We start from the raw sequence: 20,958 nt of genomic DNA, 5'->3' as shown, positions 1-20,958 counted from the left end.
GCTTCCTTGCATTGGGTTAGAACATGCTGCTTTAGCTTAGAGGAGTTTGTTATTACCCACCTTCTGAAGCCTACTTCTGTCAATTCATCAAACTCATTCTCCATGCAATTTTGCTCCCTTGCTGTAGAGGAGTTGTAATCCTTTGGAGGAGAAGAACATTCTATTTTTGGAATTTTCAGCCTTCTTGCACTGGTTTTTCCTTATCTTTGTATTATCTACCTTTGTTCTTTGATATTGGTGATCTTCGGATAGGGTTTTTGTGTGCATGTCCTTTTTGTTGATGTTCTGCGTGATTCCTTTCTGTTAGTTTTCTTTCTAACAGTGAGGGCTCTCTGGTGGAGGTCTGCTGGAGGTCCATTTCAGCCCCTGTTTGCCTGGGTATCACCAATGGAGGCTACATAACAGCAAAGATTGCTGCCTGTTCCTTCCTCTGGAACCTTCGTCCCAGAGGGACACCCATCAGATGCCAGCCAGAGCTCTCCTGTATGAAGTGTCTGTCAACACTTGCTGGGAGGTGTCTCCCAGTCAGGAGGCATGGGGGTCAGGGACCCACTTTAGGAGGCAGTTTGTCCCTTAGCAGAGCTCAAGCACTATGCTGGGAGATCCACTGCTCTCTTCAGAGCCAACAGTCAGGAACATTTAAGTCTACTGAAGCTGTGCCCACAGCTGCCCCTTACCCCAGGTGCTCTGTCCTGAGGAGACTGGAGTTTTATCTATAAGCCCCCGACTGGAGCTGCTGCCTGTCTTTCATGATGCCCTGCCCAGAGAGGAGAAATCCAGAGAGGCAGTCTGGTTACAATGGTTTTGTGGCACTGCAGTGGGATCTGCCTAGTTAGAATTTACTGGTGGCTTTGTTTACACTGTGAGGGGAAAATCACCAACTCAAGCTTCAGTAATGGCAGATGCTCCTCCCTCCACCAAGCTTGAGCATTCCAGATAGACTTCAGACTGCTGTGTTGGTAGCAAGAATTTCAAACCAGTAGATCTTAGCTTGCTGGGCTCCATGGCAGTGTGATCCCCTGAGCTAGACCACTTAGCCCCCTGGCTTCAGCCCCCTTTCCAAGGGAGCAAACGGTTCTGTCTCACTGGCATTTCCAGCACCACTGGGGTATTAAAAAAAAAAAAAACAAAAAAAACCTCCTGCAGCGAGCTCCATGTCTGCCCAAACAGCTGCCTAGTTTTGTGCTTGAAACCCAGGCCCTGGTGGTGTAGACACCTGAGGGAATCTCCTTGTCTGCAGTTTGCGAAGACCATGAAAAAGCATAGTATCTAAGCCGGAATACATTGTTCATCATGGCACAGTCCCTCAAGGCTTCCCTTGGCTAAGGGAGGGAGTTTCCTAACCCCTTGCACTTCCAGGGTGAGACAATACTTCACCTTGCTTCAGCTCGCCATCCATGGGCCACACCTATTGTCTAACCAGTCCCAGTGAGATGAGCCAGGTAACTCAGTTGGAAATGCAGACATCACCCGCCTTCTGCATTGATTTTGCTGGGAGCTGCAGACTGGAGCTGTTCCTATTCGGCTACCTTTCCAGCCCTCACCTCAATTCAATTTCTTTTTCTCTCTCTCTCTGTTGAGATATTTTGAGCTATCAATAGAAAATCCAATCAAACTGGTTTAAACCACAGGAAAAAGGGATCTCCTGGTTTAGGAATGGGAAGTTACAGGACTACTGAAGTTCATTGCTGCCTTCTTGGACCAAACCTTTTTCCCTTTTCTTCTCTGCCTTACTTAGCAAATTGGCTTGGTTTTCCAGTCTCTGTAGTTCTGATACTGTCATCTGTTGTTCCTGCTGACTTTCAGTCAACGGACCACATCCTTGTGTAAGTAATGTTGTTAATGACCTTATATTCCTTGGAACTTTGAAGTCTCCAGCGTCTTGGTTGAATGTGGATTTCCCTAGGAGCTATTTGCATTTGCTTCTACAATGTACCTTAGACATGCAAGCAATACAGGACTCTTAAAATTAAATATTTTGCTTGTTGTTTTTCTAGACCACACAAGTAGTATGAATTCTGCCCCAAAATTCATGCATGTGAAAATCTGAGGGTAGGAATTTGAGTGTTCACAAATCTGAGGGTAGGAATTCTCAGGACAGCTCTTCTTTTCCTTTCATTTTTTCAACTCAATCCAGAGAAATGACAGAACTAAGCATAAGCCCTATGTATTTGTCCATTCTTGCACTGCTAAAAAGACTGGGTAATTTATAAAGAAAAGAGATTTAATTGGTTCATGGTTCCACAGGCTGTACAGGAAGCATAACAGCTTCTGGGGAGGCCTCTGTGGTAATTTGTCACAGCAGCCTGAACTGACTAATACAAGCATTTACCAAATTTCTATTCTTTCATATCAAAGAAAGAATGATTCTGGGAAGAATTTAGTATTACAGATATTATATTAATTATTTGTCTTGATCATTATTTTAAAAAATAGAAGAAATATTTTCATGACAAATTTGTTTTATAATTGACATATAAAATTGGGCTACTAAATATTGTAGTGATGATATTTTCAACCATTTTAACTCCAATTAAAATACCAACAGAATTTTTTTATTATAAAAACTTAATTCAGCTAAAATTACCTAGAAAGAATAATTCAGTATAATAAGAAAGATGGAGGATCTGGCTCTCCAGATATTAAAATTATTGAGTAGCTGTGGTAATTACAAATTTAGTACTAGAGAAAACAATAGATTAAATAGTCAATAAAAAAAGAATAAAAAGTCCAGAAATAAACACAAACATACTTGTGAATTAGTAAATGATAAATGTGACATTTCATGTGAGTGGAATAAAAGATTGTTTTCCCAGAATCAAATTCTGCTGGAGAGAGTGTAAATTAGTTCAACAGTTGTTGAAGACAGTGTGGCAATGCCTCAAAGATCTAGAACCAGAAATATGATTAGACCCAGCAATTCTATTACTGGGTATATACCCAGAGGAATATAAATCATTCTGTTCTATAGACAGATGCACACGTATGTTCATTGCAACACTATTCACAAAAGCAAAGACATGGAATCAACCTAAATGACCACCAATGATAGACAGTATAAAGAAAATGTGGTGCCTATAACCATGGAATACTATGCAGCCATAAAAAAGAATGAGGTCCTGTCCTTTACAGGGACATGGATGGAGATGGAGGCCATTATTCTTAGCAAACTAACACAGGAACAGAAAATCAAACACCACATGTTCTCACTTATACATAGTAACTAAATGATGAGAACACATGGACACATAGAGAGGAACAGCACACACTGGGGCCTGCTGGAGGGCAGAGGGTGGGAGGAGAGAGAGGATCAGAAAAAATAACTAATAGATATTAAGTGTATTAGTCCATTCTCACACTGCTGTAAAGAAATACCTGAGACTGGGAAATTTATAAAGGAAAGAGGTTTAATTGACTCACAGTTCCCCATAGGTGGGGAGACCTCAGGAAACTTACAATCATGGTGGAAGGTGAACAGGAAGCAAGCTCTACCTTCTCTCATGGTGGCAGGAGAGAAAAGAGTGAGGGATGAAGGGAAAAAATCTCCTTATAAAAGTATCAGACCTCAGAGAACTTACTCACTATCACAAGAACAGCATGGGGTAAAACACCCCCCATGATCCAATCACTTCCTACCAGGTCTCTCCCTAGACATGTGAGGATTATGGAGATTACAATTCAAGATGAGATTTGGGTGAGGACACAAAGCCTAACCATATCACTAGGCCTAGCTATCACCTGGCTGGTGAAATAATCTCTACAACAAACCCCCATGACACACATTTACTTATGTAACAAACCTGCACATGCTGCACATGCACCCCTGAACTTGAAATAAAAGTTAAAAAAAAAAAGAAAAATAATCAAAATGAAGTACAGAGACAAAAAAGAATGTGAAAAAGAGACAGGTGGACCTAGACCAAAACACCTACCATGTATGAAACTGATAGTTCCAGAAGGAGAGAATAAATAAAATGATACAAAATTGATGAAAAAATAATGAAATCTAATGAAAATTCTGAATCCACAGTGAGAAGAATTTCAATTAATATGAATTATGGTAAGTAAAAAGAAAACCACCCCTAGGCATATAAGAGTCAAACTTCAGAAAAGCAAAGATAAACAGGAAAATCTTAAATGCTAACAAAAATACAGAATAAAAGACATTACCTTAAGGGAGACAATTAAAACCATGGTTAACTTTTCAACAGTAATAATGGAAGCTAGAAGGCAATAAAATGGCAACTTAACAATGAAGAAAAATAACTGTCAACTTCGAATTTCGTCTATAGTCAGCAAATTTTTCTGTAAGAAAATGAAGGTGAAATGATGTTCCCCAAGTCTGATAGAATTTGTCACTGTTGATTTACAGTACAAGAAATACTGAAAGAAGTTCTTTAGGATGGAGAAATATTATCCAAGCAGAAAAAACCGAGATGCAAGAAGAAATAAACAGCACTAGAAAGGTCAAATTTGAAAGGCTATTGATTATATAAAGCTACAATAAAATAATGCTTCATAGGTTTATAAAATATACAGAAATAAGATATATGACAAAGTAGCCAAAAATGGAAGGACAGGAATTAATTATTACTCAAAATTATTACATATTACAGAAATACAAATTAAAAGCACAAGCATTATGCAACCATCAGAATGGCTAAAATTTTAAAGGTTGACAATATCAATGTTGATCATGATGTAATACATGGAACTGTCCCACATTGCTGATGGCAGTGTAAATTCATTGACTCATTACTTGGACATATCTGTTAAAGTAAAACAAGATCCTAACCTATGACACAGCAATATTACTCCTAGGTATATACTCAGGAGAAAAAATGTAAAAATTCATGAAGCTATATACTGAAAGTTTGCACACTTTACAGTACATATCTCAAGAAAACCATAAGAATACAAATCTGAAAAAGAATAAGAAATCAAAAATTCTATTAGAAAAATAGGCAACAGAAAATAGGCAGAGTGTAAAAAGTAGAAGAAAACAGATGCTTATAAACATACAAAAGCATGCTCCATTTCATTCATCAAATTGAAATTAAAATACCAAAGAGATACTGAAGCCAATTTGAGTTGGTTTCTCACATTTGCAACCAAGATTTCTGACAAATAGTTTTACAAAAGCATGAGAAGATATAATTATGTATGAGAATGATAACTTCAGTATTGCTCATAATAATAAAAGATTGGAGAGTTTCTAAATATTCACCAATTGTGAACTGTTAAAATTATTGTATTTTGACAAAATGGAATATTAAGTGACTATTAAAATTAATATAGTAGATATATTTGAGTTTATATAGAAATATCACTAAGATATAGGAAAAAGGTAATTTCATAATAGTAAGCAGAATACTATCCTAACTCTATACGTGTTTTTAAAATGATATAACAGGTTTTTTGGGGAATAGGAACTGAGAATTGGGAGTGGAAAGAGACCATCACTTTTTATTTTATATTTCTCACTACTATTTGAAAGTTTTTCTGTGTGCTTTTTTTTTTTTTTTTTGCCTTTTTGTTTTAGGTTTTCTTGTTTTTTTGTTGTTTTTTAAAATATTTATTTATTTTATTGCATTTTAGGTTTGGGGGTACATGTGAAGAACGTGCAAGATTGTTGCATAGATGCATATGCAGCAGTGTCATTTGCTGCCTTCCTCCCCTTCACCTATATGTGGCATTTCTCCCCATGCTATCTCTCCCCAACTCCCCACCCCCCACTGTCCCTCCCCTATTTCCCCCCAACAGACCCCAGTGTGTAGTGCTCCCCTCCCTGTGTCCATGTGTTCTCATTGTTCAACACCCGCCTATGAGTGAGAACATGCAGTGTTTGATTTTCTGTTCTTGTGTCAGTTTGCTGAGAATGATGGTTTCCAGGTTCATCCATGTCCCTACAAAGGACGCGAACTCATCATTTTTGATGGCTGCATAATATTCCATGGTGTATATGTGCCACATTTTCCCTGTCCAGTCTATCATCGATGGGCATTTGGGTTGGTTCCAGGTCTTTGCTATTGTAAACAGTGCTGCAATGAACATTCGTGTGCATGTGTCCTTATAATAGAATGATTTATAATCCTTTGGATATATACCCAGTAATGGGATTGCTGGGTCAAATGGAATTTCTATTTCTAGGTCCTTGAGGAATCACCATACTATCTTCCACAATAGTTGAACTAACTTAAACTCCCACCAACAGTGTAAAAGTGTTCCTATTTCTCCACATCCTCTCCAGCATCTGTTGTCTCCAGATTTTTTAATGATCACCATTCTAACAGGCGTGAGATGGTATCTCAATGTAGTTTTGATTTGCATTTCTCTCATGACCAGTGATGATGAACATTTCTTCACATGTTTGTTGGCCTCATGTATGTCTTCTTTTGTAAAGTATCTGTTCATATCCTTTGCCCACTTTTGAATGGACTTGTTTGTTTTTTTCTTGTAAATCTGTTTTTGTTGTAAATTCTGGATATCAGCCCTTTGTCAGATGGGTAAGCTGCAAAAATTTTTTCCCATTCTGTTGGTTGCCGATTCACTCTAATGACTGTTTCTTTTGCCGTGCAGAAGCTGTGGAGTTTGATTAGGTCCCATTTGTCTATTTCGGCTTTTGTTGCCAATACTTTTGGTGTTTTGGTCATGAAGTCCTTGCCTACGCCTATGTCCTGAATGGTTTTGCCTAGATTTTCTTCTAGGGTTTTTATGGTGTTAGGTCTTATGTTTAACTCCATCTGGAGTTAATTTTAGTGTAAGGTGTCAGGAAGGGGTCCAGTTTCTGCTTTCTGCATATGGCTAGCCAGTTTTCCCAACACCACTTATTCAACAGGGAATCCTTTCCCCATTGCTTGTTTTTGTCAGGTTTGTCAAAGATCAGATGGCTGTAGATATGTTGTGTTGCCTCTGAGGCCTCTGTTCTGTTCCATTGGTCTATATCTCTGTTTTGGTACCAGTACCATGCTGTTTTGATTACTGTAGCCTTGTAGTATAGTTTGATGTCCGGTAGTGTGATGCCTCCCACCTTGTTCTTTTTGCTTAGGATTGACTTGGCTATGCGGGCTCTCTTTTGGTTCCATATGAAGTTTAAGGTGTTTTTTTCCAGTTCTGTGAAGAAGGTCATTGGTAGCTTGATGGGGATAGCATTGAATCTGTAAATTACTTTGGGCAATATGGCCATTTTCATGATATTGATTCTTCCTAACCATGAACATGGACTGTTTCTCCATCTGTTTGTGTCCTCTCTTATTTCATTGAGCAGTGGTTTGTAGTTCTCCTTGAAGAGGTCCAGGTTTTCTAGTTTATGTGCATTGAGTTGTTTGTGATAATCTCTGATGATGGTTTGAATTTCTGTGGAATCTGTGGTGATATCCCCTTTATCATTTTTTATTGCACCTATTTGGTTATTCTCTCTTTTCTTTTTATTAATGTGGCTAGTTGTCTGTCTATTTTGTTGATCTTTTCAAAAAACCAGCTCCTGGATTTATTGATTTTTTGAAGGGTTTTTTGTGTCTCTATCTCCTTCAGTTCTGCTCTGATCTTAGTTATTTCTTGTCTTCTGCTAGGTTTTGAGTTTTTTTAATCTTGCTCCTCTAGCTCTTTCAATTTTGATGACAGGGTGTCAATTTTAGATCTCTCCTTGCTTCTCATGTGTGCACTTATTGCTATATATTTTCCTCTAGAGACTGCTTTAAATGTGTCCCAGAGATTCTGGTATGTGGTGTCTTCGTTCTCGTTGGTTTTGAAGAACATCTTTATTTCTGCCTTCATTTCATTGTTTATCCAGTCAACATTCAAGAGAAAGTTGTTCAGTTTCCATGAAGCTGTGTGATTCTGAGTTGGTTTCTGAATTCTAAGTTCTAACTTGATTGCACTGTGGTCTGAGAGACTGTTTGTTATGGTTTCCGTTCTTTTGCATTTGCTGAGGAGTGATTTACTTCCAATTATGTGGTAAATTTTAGAGTAGGTGTGATGTGGTGCTGAGAAGAATGTATATTCTGTGGATTTGGGGTGGAGAGTTCTGTAAATGTCTATTAGGTTTGCTTGTTCCAGGTCTGAGTTCAAATCCTGGATATCCTTGTTAATTTTCTATGGTTGATCTGTCTAATACTGAAAATGGGGTGTTAAAGTCTCCCACTATTACTGTGTGGGAGTCTTTGTAAGTCATTAAGAACTTGCCTTATGTATCTGGGTGCTCCTGTATTATGTGCATATATATTTAGGATCGTTAGCTCTTCCTGTTGCATTGATCCTTTTACCATTATATGATGTCCTTCTTTGTCTCTTTTGATCTTTGTTGCTTTAAAGTCTATTTTATCAGAGATGAGAATTGCAACTCCTGCTTTTTTTTGCTCTCCATTTGCTTGGTAAATCTTCCTCCATCCCTTTATTTTGAGCCTTTGTGTATCCTTGCATGTGAGATGTGTTTCCTGGATACAGCACACCGATGGGTTTTGGCTTTTTATCCAATTTGCCAGTCTGTGTCTTTTGATTGGGGCATTTAGTCCATTTAGATTTAGGGTTAATATTGTTATGTGTGAATTTGATACTGCCATTTTGATGCTAGCTGGCTGTTTTCCCGTTAGTTGATGCAGATTCTTCATTGTGCTGTTGCTGTTTACCATTTGGTATGTTTTTGGAGTTGCTGGTACTGGTTGTTCTTTTCTATGTGTAGTGCCTCTTTCAGGAGCTCTTGTAAAGCAGGTCTGGTGGTGATGAAATCTCTGAGTACTTGCTTGTTCGCAAAGGATTTTATTTTTCCTTCACTTATGAAACTTAGTTTGGCTGGATATGAAATTCTGGGTTGAAAGTTCTTTTCTTTAAGGATGTTGAATATTGGCCCCCACTCTCTTCTGGCTTGTAGGGTTTCTGCTGAGAGATCTGCTGTGAGTCTGATGGGCTTCCCTTTGTGGGTAACCCGACCTTTCTCTCTAGCTGCCCTTAGCATTTTCTCCTTCATTTCAACCCTGGTGAATCTGACGATTATGTGCCTTGGGGTTGCTCTTCTAGAGGAATATCTTTGTGGTGTTCTCTGTATTTCCTGAACTTGAATATTGGCCTGCCTTGCTAGGTTGGGGAAGTTTTCCTGGATAATATCCTGAAGAGTATTTTCCAGCTTGGATTCATTCTCTTCGTCACATTCAGGTACATCTATCAAACGTAGATTAGGTCTTTTTACAAAGTCCATATTTCTTGTTGACTTTGTTCATTCCTTTTTACCCCATTTTCTCTAATCTTGCCTTCTTGTTTTATTTCATTGAGTTGATCTTTGACCTCTGATATCCTTTCTTCTCCTTGGCCAATTCAGCTATTGAAACTTGTGCATGCTTCGTCAAGTTCTCGTGTTGTGTTTTTCAGCTCCATCAATTCACTTATATTCCTCTCTAAGTTGTCCATTCTCGTTAGCATTTCATCAAATCTTTTTTCAAGGTTCTTAGTTTCTTTGCATTGGGTTAGAACATGTTCTTTTAGCTCACGGAAGTTTCTTTTTACCCACTTTCTGAAGGCTGATTCTGTCATTTCATCACACTCATTCTCCATCCAGCCTTGTTCCCTTGCTGGTGAGGAGTTGTGATCCCTTGTAGGAGGAGAGGTGTTCTGGTTTCAGGTGTTTTCATCCTTTTTGAGCTGGTTTCTTCCCATCTTTGTGAATTTATCCAACTGTCGTCTTTGTAGTTGCTGACTTTCTGATTGGTTCTCTGAGTCGACGTCCTGTTTGTTGATGATGAAATTATTTCTGTTTCTTAGTTTTCCTTCTAACAGTCTGACCCCTCTGCTGTAGGACTGCTGAGGTCCACTCCAGGCCCTGCTTGCCTGGGGATCACCTGCAGCAGCTGCAGAACAGTAAAGGTTGCTACCAGTTTCTTCTTCTGCTTTGTCCCAGGACACCTGCCAAATGTCCCTCTGAGCTCTCCTTTATGAAGTGACTCTTTGGATATATGGGGGTCAGGGAGCTGCTTGAGGAGACAGTCTGTCCTTTATAGTAGCTCAAGTGCTGAGCTGTGAACTCTGTTGTTCATTCAGAGCTGCTGAGCAGGTACATTTAAGTCTGCTGCAGCAGAACTCATAAATCCCTTTTTTTCCCCAGGTGCTCTGTCCCAGGGTGTTAGGGCTTTATTTAAGAATTTCCGTTATGCTCCTGCCTTTTTTTCAGGGCTGCCCTGCCCAGCAAGGAGGCAGGCTAGTCACTGTCTGCCTGCAGAGGCTTTGCTGAGTTGCTGTGGGCTCCGCTCAACTGCCTTGTGAACTTCCCTGCAGTCCTGTTTATATGAGTATAGTTAGAACTGCCTTGGCAATGGTGGCCTACCTCTGTAATGACGGACTCTCTCTGTAATGGCAGGTTGCCTTGGCAACGGCGGGCTGCCTCAGCGAAGGCAGGCTACCACCGCAGTGGTGGAGTGCCTCGGTAATGGTGGACGCCCCTCCCCCACAGAGCTGGACTGTCCCAGGTTCAGCTGTGCTTGCTGTGAAGCTCTCAACCCAGAGCATTTCCAACTGCTTTTTTTTTTTTTTTTGTGGGGGTGGGACCAGCCGAGCCTGATCACCTGGCTCCCTGCCTCAGAGCCTTTTTTTTTTTTAATTTTTGTTGAACAGTCGACTCTCTCGCCTGCTGAAAAGGCACCTGAATCCGTGTGCTTTCCCGTGTGGCCACCCACTGAGCTGGCTGAAACAGCGGCGCAAAGATTCATGGAGCTTTTTTTTTTTTTTTTTGCCTGGGAATCTCCTGGCCTGGCTCCCCGTTTCAGTCCCCTTTTTTAATCAGATGAATGGTCCACTGTGGCTTCCCAGACCTCCACTCACCAGACCCAGACCAGTGTGTTTTTTATGGAGAACCACCGCGCCAGGGCGCCGGCAAAATAGCCGCGCCGGCCAAAATAGCCGCACAGGCCAAAACAGCCACGCAGGCCAAAACAGCCATGCTGGCCACCCGTGGGGCTCCTCCGCCTGGGATTCTCCTGGTCTGTGGGCAATAAAAGTCCATCTGGAAGTGTGGCATCCACTCACCCTCTGCGCTTTCACTGTGAGCTGCAATCCTGAGCTGCTCCTAAGCGGCCATCTTGGATCTTCTCCTCTGTGTGCTTTTCTTTTAATTACACTTTAAAAAGCAAAAAGAGGCATATATGTCTGAATAACTAGCCCAAGCATTGGCAAAACTCAAATTGCTAGAAAACCTAAGTGATAAAACATATGTTCATAAATCACTATAAATCCAGATTTCTTAAAGAACTGAAGACACAAACTAAAGAGCTTTTAAAGATTGAAATGAGTATCCTTCTTGATTATTAAAAATGAGTTATCTTTCCTCACAGGTAGCTATAATACCAGCAAGAATCTGGCATGGGATGATCTATTGAGAAGTTACCAGACAGAGTAACAGTAAAGGGATGTCCTGGGATCTAAAATATTTTCAAACCCCTTACAAATGCAAAGCATATGTCTCTCAGAATTTTGAAGACACAATGACAGGCTAACAGTGGATGAACATTTGGCATTAACTGTTTGTATAAACTACAATGATTTCTTCTTCATATTGTCAAATGTTAGCTAAAATAATATCATTATGTTATTTACCATACAACAGGTATAATCCTAAAGTAACTTAAACTCATAATAATTCTTTTTGGACTTTTATTTCTCAAAATTAACACTGCTTATAATCATAATGAGAAAAAGATGAATACAGTCATAATGTACACTGCTTTCTCTGTGATTTTGGGAACATAAAGGAGAATTAAGATAATTAAATTTTATCGAATAATTAGTGATGCATATCTGGGCACTTATGTTTATAACATTTATTAACAAACCAATTGTGACTAAAGAGAAAGTGTTAACCACATGCCAAACACTTAATGACAGGTTTTAAAAGTACAGTATCTACAATAGAGATATCTCACTACAAAATTAAATATCTTCCAAATTCATTCTCAATTCCAGGTTTTTTTAGTAAACATGTCAGAGAGCATCATAAAATTGTATTTAATGCCATACATCTTAAGCGTAATTAATTTTGAAAAATAGGCATTTTCAGCAGCTTTTCAAAATAAATATTTATAAACTTTATAGAAAAATAATTCATTCACTATAAAACCTCATGAAGGGCTGGGTGCAGCAGCTCATGCCTGTAATCCCAGAACTTTGGGAGGCCAATGTAGACGGATCACTTGAGGTCAGGAGTTCAAGATCAGCCTGGCCAATATGGCAAAACCCTGTCTCTACTAAAAATACCCAAAAAATTAGCCAGCCAAGGTGGCATGCCTGTAATCCCAGCTGCTGGGGAGGCTGAGGCAGGAGAATTGCTTGAACCCGGGAGACAGAAGTTGCAGTGAGCCAAGATCGCACCACTGCACTCCAGCCTGGGCAACAGAGCAAGACTCCATCTAAAACAAACAAACAAACCATGGAAATCATCTCCTAATGCTTATACAAATACATGTAACAATATCCTAATTCTAATACAGACTGATCATGTTTTAAGTTGTTCTCCTAACATTGTGATTAGATGCAGGTGTGCTTTACTATTTTAAACTAATTGTCCAAGAAAGAGCAAAATTACTGACTTATCTAGCTTCCTTTTATAAGTACTTCTTCACATTTCTTAGTAACTATGCTTAATTTTTTTCTTGAATGTTGCTTATTTTAGTCATAGTAGAGTGGACAATTATAATTTTGTGACAAAATTTAAGAATGAGCTTTCTCAGTAATGAATAGTTTAGAAAGGTTTGTTAAAGTAACTATCAAGATGACCTTTGAAAGATGAAAAGTGGAAGAAATTTCTTTGAAGGTCACAGAAAATAATTTAGAAAGAGATCTTTTTTCATCCACATCTAAGTGAGATGGAACTTTGTGGTTGCAATATATCTTAATCCATCTGCGTACTGGCCAGCTCCACCTGCAAGCCCTGTGTGCGTAGTTCTCAACTCTTACTGCCTAAAGTTGATGTCAGCTTTGGAGGAGTTAATGTAAATATTCCTGAAGTAATGTGACCATATATATGGTATTAGGGAAGAGAGAATAAGTTTTATTGGGAAAAAAATGAGAAGTAGAATGTCATGTGTAAGGTTATACAACCTTATTCTACATCCAGAATCTTGCACTGATATTGGAATTTCATCCGAGTCCTTTTACCACTTGATGACTAGGTTTAAAAGGAAAAAAACTGTTTCTATTCTTCTTGTCAACTTGTAGCTCATCTCTAAATGGCACACAGGGCTCCAACAGAAGGTCCCTACTCATAGTGTTTTCATTGTTTTTTCATTGTTCTTAGGGGTTTTAGGTTAGAAAACCTATAATCCTACAAACCTTGACATATGATTTCTCTTCAATTTATGTAAACTTGAAACCATAGCACAAATTACTAATTTCTGAGTTGCTTTCCATGAAGGTCAGATATAGAAAGACTGATTAGTAGCTTGTGTTTCATTTAAAGCCTTTAAATGAAAAATTAAAAATTCAAGATTTATAAGTTTAAAAGACTAAAACCTATATTTCAGCTCCTCCTTCCTTTAAATTTTTTACAGAAGCTGTGGGAAGAATTGGGAAGTTTCTGACCATTCTGAAGCAAAAAACATTGTAAATTTTCTCTCAATTGTATGAAAATCCAGTATTTCATGGCAGATAGCTTTCACAAGGTCTCAATAAAACATAATGATACATGGTGAAATAAACTTTCAAAAGTGGAAATCAGAATTCAAGCCCATTGACAATAAATATGATCTAAGTCTAAACATACCAGCAGGCCAAACTATAGTCGTTCAGCACTTTCCATGAAAAAGTGCCTTGGAATTTCAGTATTTCTGAAGTGCATTTTTGTTTGTTCATTTATCTGGGGAACTGAAGCTGCACCACGATGCTATGAATGATCTCAGGTTAATGTGCTGTCACTAAATCTCTTTAACACAGACCTACAGCAGCACTACAGTGGTCCTAGGACTGCTGAATTCATTCCAACTTACACATAAGATATATACATCCTTGGGCTGATGGGAACATCCATCAGTTTATCTTTCCTGTTGTTCTGGGTCCCAGATCACAGGGGAATACCGTGTCTCAGGGGACATGCTCAGAGGTTAATCTTCAATTACAGAATGGGGCAAAATTTAATTTTCTATCTCTTCTATACTGTACCTTCAATTAAATACCTATAATCTATAAGCATGTATTTAAAATATTTCAATTTTACCAGAATTTCTACACATGTAATAATTTATCTGTTTCTGAGTCTCTAAAGCCATATAAAATTATCCATGGAAAAAAGCCCTTCTCCATTTATCTTTGCATAGAACTAAAGCTTTCATACTGCAACAAGTAATGAGTTGCTATTGGCCCTCTATCTATTTCTTGTAAGAGGGTCATCAGTTGAGTATGTGAGATCCTGAGACATCTTAAAAATACTTATGACATGGAATAGCTTTGTTGATTGCCAAGTAGAAATTAATTCTAAAGTGTGAAAAATATCTATCAAGTGGAGTCCAGAATCTTTGTCATTGTTTAGAACTGCTCACTTCATACCCACAACTAGAAAAGAGAAGGAATGTAGGGATTTATTTAGGGTAACAGTAAAATCAGGAGATTCTTGTCTCAGTCTAAAAATAAGATTCTGATAATGTTTAAAAACCCACAGGCATATTTTTGAGTACTGAAGTATTTATTTTGATGATACTGGCAATCTTGAATGTCTCTATCTACATGTGCAGGTGTCTTAATTTAGTTTGTTGCCCAATATGCTGTCATTTTTTTACCATACCAAAAGTTGAATAAATAATAAACTTCTGTATTAATCTTAAGTTTTTAAAGGCGTAAGATCTGTGCAATTCTCACTTAATTTCTCATCCAACATTATATTTCTACTGAGTAAATTTTATAATCTTTATTTTTTCTGCCATGCTCAGCTGATTTTTGTATTTTTGTAGAGATGAAGTCTCACTATGTTGTCCAGGCTAGTTTCAGACTTCTGAGCTCAAGCGATCCACCCGACTTGGCCTCCCAAAGTGCTGAGATTATAGGCGTGTGCCCGTGTCCGGCCTCTACTTAATAAATTTTGATTACAAGTCAGTTATTTTAAATGGATGGCAATGTAGGGTATAGGTTAAAAGCACAATGATTAGCATTAAAAAATCTGGATTTAAATCTGAATTCTGATTCCATCACCCACTGACTGTAACCTTGGGCAAAATATTTACTATTCTCATCTTTAAGGAGTACAATAGTAATAGAAGTCCCATACAATTATTGCAATAATTAACTGAGTTAAGGTATGTAAAGTACTACACAGTGGTTGGTTTATGTAGAGAAAATGCTCAATGAGGGGAAAAAGTAACATATGTCCAAGTGGAAATGAGGAAAGACTTATTCCAGAGAGATATATAGTGATATTTGGCAATCCAACTTCATTAGAAAGTGACCACTTCAACATCTTTCAGAGAGAAAAATTAAAACTGACATTATGTTTTCAAAAGTGCTGTGTTGTCCTCAAAATACTGATTGTGGGCATCACCATTCTTCCAAGTTGTTTCATTATATGGTACATATTTTAGATTTTGTACATAACAATTGGCTTACTTATTAATCTTCACAGTATAACCCCTTAGGCCAGGGTTGAATTCTCTGTTTATCTTAAACATTTAGGGAAGTACCTACTTCAAATCTCACAGTCTGATAACACAAAATATAAATACATCACATACTCTCAAAACATACAAGGACACATGTTAAGTATAAATTCGTGTGTGTGTGTGTGTGTGTGTGTGTGTGTATTGATACAAAATAAAAACAATTTGAGGTAAAACAAACATGCCCCTGAAAAAAATTACATCTCACAAAAGATGGTGTTTGTTGGGCTTATTTCTAGCTGGAAACTAGGGACCTTCCCACTACAGCTTGTGAATAAAATAGAAGAGCGTGTCTACATTCGTAGGCTTATGAAGGCCTTCTCAAATTTTTTGTCTATATTACTAAGAGAGGAGAAAGAGACAACATTCATTTAGAACGATCATTTTCAAATTTGTCTCTGGTTTCTTTTCTCTCTCCCACCCAATACTATAAAGTAATCTATTACACTTTATATGACCCATTATAACACAATCTGAAGATTTCTTCAGTGAAATTACACAGTTAGGTCACACATCTTGTTTTCCATGATCTTACGAGTCTGAGTAGAACAAGTTTGGAATTGAGGCATGTAAGATACAAAAGTTTTCTTATTGGAAATTCCTAAGTTGAAATTATTTTCTACAAAGTGTGAGCAACTGTCCTGGAGAACTCTGATATCCGTGAATAAACAGGGGGCTGGGAAAGGGCACAATACCTTTGACTTGTCAGTCAAAAGCATATCACTCTCTCTCTTTTTGATTGAGGTGACCCCTAAATAATAGATAGACTTTTCATCATTATTTTCATCAGGGAAATTTCCCTCCAGTTCCAAAAGTTCATCCAATCCTTCTGAGAATGTGAGGTGTGGTGAAATTATGTTGGGATGCTGATCTGATAATATAAAAAATGCCTGTGCCTCTATTTCCCATGAGCTATTAGAGAAAGAATCCCTCAGTGGATAATTTTTGCTAGAGAAGCACTTACTGACTGAACTATTTATAAGCCCTTGTTCTTCATCAGTTTCACCTAGTTTAGAGTTGCTGACCAGCGTGGCATATTTAACAAAGGGTTGTCTTCGGCTTTCGTCCTCACAGGTTACCTCGGTACCCCCAGCCTCAGAGAAGTTAGCACTGTTGAACTGGTCACTAATACAAACAGAACCCTTTTCAAGATCTGTTGTTGGAAGGAGAGAGACCACAGTTGTTGGCACCATCTCATCTTTATTTTTCCATGATGTATCAACACTGATATCTTCTGAAATTGCTTCAGGCTCCAAAAGAAGAGGACGAAATGTCACTGATTCTGTATGCTTGATAAAAAGATGCTCAAATGTTTCTGGCTAAAAGAAAAGACACATTTTAAGGCTCAATTATGTTAAAATTTTGTCTTCATTATGTCATACTGGCAGAAATGGAAGTGTGTAAGGTTAATAAAGGAAATAAGTCAACCACAAATTAACTAGTTTTTTACCAAAATACATATATCAAAAAGCATACAGAAGAGGCCATTTAAGGTAGTGTTTGAAAGTGGGACAAGACAGACTTAGACTTGAATTCTTCTAAGTCTATAACCATGAGCAAGTACATTAACCTCTCTGCCTTTCGATTTCATCATTTCTAACAATGTGCTTCATGGTGTTGTGGCTAGAAATAAATTAGTGTCTGCAAATGCTTAGCTCTCAGGAAAGACTGGTTCCTGTCATTGAAAAATGCTGTCTTCTGAAGATATTTTCTTCCTAGTATTTTGTAGCAAATTACATTCCCATAAACTAAAAATTTTAGCCCAAAAAAGAAAAAGTAGATTAAAATAAAATAAAATGAGCAAAACAGCTTGTCTAAAAACAGTTAAAATAACTATGCTGTGAAATAAGATATGGTACAAAGGTAAAGTAATTGTGTTGACTATTAAAAACTTATCTGCTAATACTGAGAATCTGCTTGAGACTATCTGAAAATAAGAGCTAATGGGATCTGTATGCTGAGAACAATGATGATGAAGGAGATGATCACAGACTTGTAAATTACTATTCCTTATAAATAACTTCATGTAAAAATATTTACTATGGACATGTGAAATGAAGACAAATACACAAGACAAATGTACATCATATTTTTTATAGGAATGATTACATTACAAAGAAAAATCCTGCCAAGCAACTACAAATCAAGAATCTGTGCAAAAAGCTCAATTTATACAATGTAAACACATTGAAAAATAAATGCAAAATGAAAAAGCTGTTGATAAATCACATTGAAAATTTAACACAACTAAATTAAGGGCTATAGAAAATGTGTTCAGCTTATATATCATACATGTAATTTAACTTGAATTTTACAATTTTTAAACTAATAGAATTCAGATATATTGCCTGAAATAATGGTATACCCAGCTGTTCTTCATAATGGCAAGTATATTCCACATAAAATACAATTTATTTAGCAGAGTTTTATACTCTTAAGTAAAATATATCAGTGATTAAAAACACAAAGGAATAAAAATACCAAGCACCCAAATATAATAATAAAATAGACTTATGTAGGTATTAAAATACTGCATAATGACAAATACTGTATTAATACAACTTTTCCTATTATAGACAATCATAATATATGAAAACTGTTCCTATGCCTGTTTTTTTCTGAAAGAAATCTATAGTTTTATAATTTTCTTCAAATATTTGCTGGCTCATTTTCTTTTTTCTTAAGGTTTCCACTATATATGCACTGTCTGTCTGAAATTTTAAATGAACCTACATATTAAGATTGTCAAATAAAGGAATTAGATGCTATTGATATGAAAACAAGGAATACATACAAATAACCTGTAACCATAGAGTCACTCTCACGTATGTCCTTCAAATGATATGCTTGATATATTTCATGTTCTCTAAAACATCATAATTAGTAACTAACTGTTGGAATCAAATATGCATTCAGGTAGAATATTTCACTCATAATTGATAAAAAATCTCATATTCATATAGTATTGAAATATATTTTATCAATGAGTTATAAAACTTTATTAAAAGTATATCCATTAAAATTTTTCGCTATATGCATCTTTTTAAAAGATTTTAGAACAATCTAGGCACAGATTAAATAGGTGTTCAGTGGGCAGTAATTAAAGAATATCCTTTCATGATTTCACACTTAGATTTTACATTTCAATGACACCTGTTAGTAGTCAAAAAGGGAAAAAAGACATATTCTTCATATTTTTTAGAGTTCTTTTCTACGTTCAAATAAAAACTGTAAGTAAAATCTAAATATAAGGGATCCATATATACACATATATATACCTATATATAATACGTTTGAATACTAGTTCATCAAACACAGGTTTTGGTTTGGTTTGAATGTAAGCAACATAGCATAAATCATGTGCTGAATTCATAAAACTAGCAAGTAGTCTATTTTAAAGTAGAATAATCCTATCCTCACCATGAACTGTTCGTCAAAGCTCCAAAGAGTCTCCCTTTCTTGCATCACTGCCCATTTCCCTGCCTGCCAGAGGTCTTGGATGGTTCAGTGGAAGTAAATTAGATTTAAGCCATAATTAAACAAGAAAGCTGGATAAGAGGTCGATGTTCTCTTCCGACCTGGTTAATCTGACCTGGATATGTAGGTTCACCCTGATATGAACTCCTACTGTCCTATGACCAGCACAAACACAACTTTAGGCTTTCTTTTAACTGAAATGGAAGTTAGCACTTAAGCCATTTTTAAGGCTATTGAAAATTGAAATTCCCAAATTGACCAAAGTTAGATACAAAAAAGCCAGAAGACATTCAGAAGAACACCCAAATGGGCAGATTTTTATGTTGACGTGTCTATAAAGGAATCTAAAATGGAAAAGTTTGGACATAAAAATACAAACTAAATATTTTCACTGATTCTATACTTATAATCACTGTATTTTTAAAGCTACTTGTCAGAAGTTCCAGTTTTAGAGTTCACCTAGTTACAACATTGTCTACTACATATTTGATGACATTTAATAGATATGTAATGACAGCAACAGTCATAATTTTCTTAATGTTTTATGACCAGGATTATGACAAATCAAAAGCCAGAAATCATGAGTATTACTTTTAAACTTTAGATGACTTGAAAATTAATCACACATCCAAACTGAACTGGACTCAAATCTATATTTTGAACCCAAATTTACACATCTATTTTAAGTTCTAAATCAACACAATCCACCATATGTTAACTCTCAGAAGTTCAACTGAATTTTTTTAGATTTGCTCCCCTTCTTCAAAATGTAAAAAATCTTCTAATAGTCTACAGACTGTTGGGAAGTTGGCACATTAGGTTCATCTGTAGTGATCATGATTAGACTTCAAAGAATGTCCGTTCTCTGTTTAGATAAAATAAAATAAGAAAGCAAAATAAAAAATCACTCACAAATAAAAAGATAAAAGATTTCGAAAACATTGTCAAGCATGGATTCTGGACTATAAATTCTTGTGTTAGGTTACACTAATGCATCCTTTTGGGAAAGGTCAAAATGTTGAACTAAGGTGGCTTCTCCCATTTTCTTAATGAATGCTTTAATATCACACTCTAAGGACAGCTTTAATTACCTTAAGAAGACAAAACTATAGGGAAATAACAGAACAGTTAAAAGGAGAGAAGAAGAATGAGCTGGAAAAATTGAAAGAGGGAGAACCAATAGCAATATAGGATAGTTTGGAACAAGAAAGAATAAAAGAGGAGAGCAGTGAAACGAAAAATAAAAAAATAAAGAGAAAGAAGTGCTAAAAATAGTGAGGAATAGAACCACAGAACCATTAATTACCATGGATTTGAAAATCTAGAAATAAGATCTGAGAAATCATCTGGTCCAAGTGTTTCCCTTTTTTCTGACACAGCAATTGAGGCTGCCAAGATTATTTGCTTAAGGTTACACAGCTACTTAGAGTAAAGCAAGGACCCTGACTTAGTTCTTTTTTTCTAGTCCAACAATCTTTCTATAACACAATGAAAGATGAAAGGTTGTCCCAAACACAAATAGGTGGAACATGTTCTTTGTTTTCCTTTTACTACTTGCTGTGACAAAGTTCAGCTGACTATACTCTCTCCTGGTTCCTCATAACCTGAGGACTATAAGGAAAAAGAAAATTAACAAAACAGAAGCTATATTTTTAGGGGAGTGAAATATACAATTCTAGGCCCATTAATGTGCATTTCAGGGCATAGGGGAGATGGCTACTTCTAAACAGAACTTTTAACACGAAAAGACACCAACTCTTCCACACGTTTGGAAGGCCGTCTAGCAATTTGACGAATGCTGATTCAGATATGTTAGGATGGTGTCCATGAAGGCCATGAGTTGTTGAGCTGCTTATTTGGAGGC

The 20,958-nt window shown here is 36.9% G+C and overlaps 2 protein-coding genes across 7 annotated transcripts in view; both read right to left on the bottom strand.

The window, feature by feature from the left end:
- Window positions 1-16,111: 16,111 nt before the first annotated feature.
- LOC135273412 (leptin receptor-like) lies at window positions 16,112-16,810 on the bottom strand. Its single transcript, XM_064372452.1, has one exon. The coding sequence runs from the start codon at window positions 16,808-16,810 to the stop codon at window positions 16,112-16,114; it is 699 nt and encodes a 232-aa protein (XP_064228522.1).
- An 885-nt stretch (window positions 16,811-17,695) lies between these two features.
- Window positions 17,696-20,958, bottom strand: part of LOC105710357 (leptin receptor) — an 88,185-nt gene continuing 84,922 nt past the window's right edge. For all 6 annotated transcript variants that reach the window (XM_012442665.2, XM_064372451.1, XM_064372447.1 and 3 more), the window contains exon 19: window positions 17,696-19,959. In XM_012442665.2, the coding sequence (XP_012298088.2) occupies window positions 19,942-19,959 (18 nt within the window). In that variant the 3' untranslated portion in view covers window positions 17,696-19,941. The remainder of the gene's footprint in view (window positions 19,960-20,958) is intronic.

Source organism: Aotus nancymaae, unplaced genomic scaffold (assembly GCF_030222135.1).
Source record: "Aotus nancymaae isolate 86718 unplaced genomic scaffold, 86718_ANA_hifiasm-v0.15.2.pri h1tg000007l, whole genome shotgun sequence".
Taxonomy (NCBI): Eukaryota; Metazoa; Chordata; class Mammalia; order Primates; family Aotidae; genus Aotus; species Aotus nancymaae.
The sequence above is the reverse complement of the archived record's forward strand: the minus strand, read 5'-3'. Positions and strand labels throughout refer to the sequence as shown.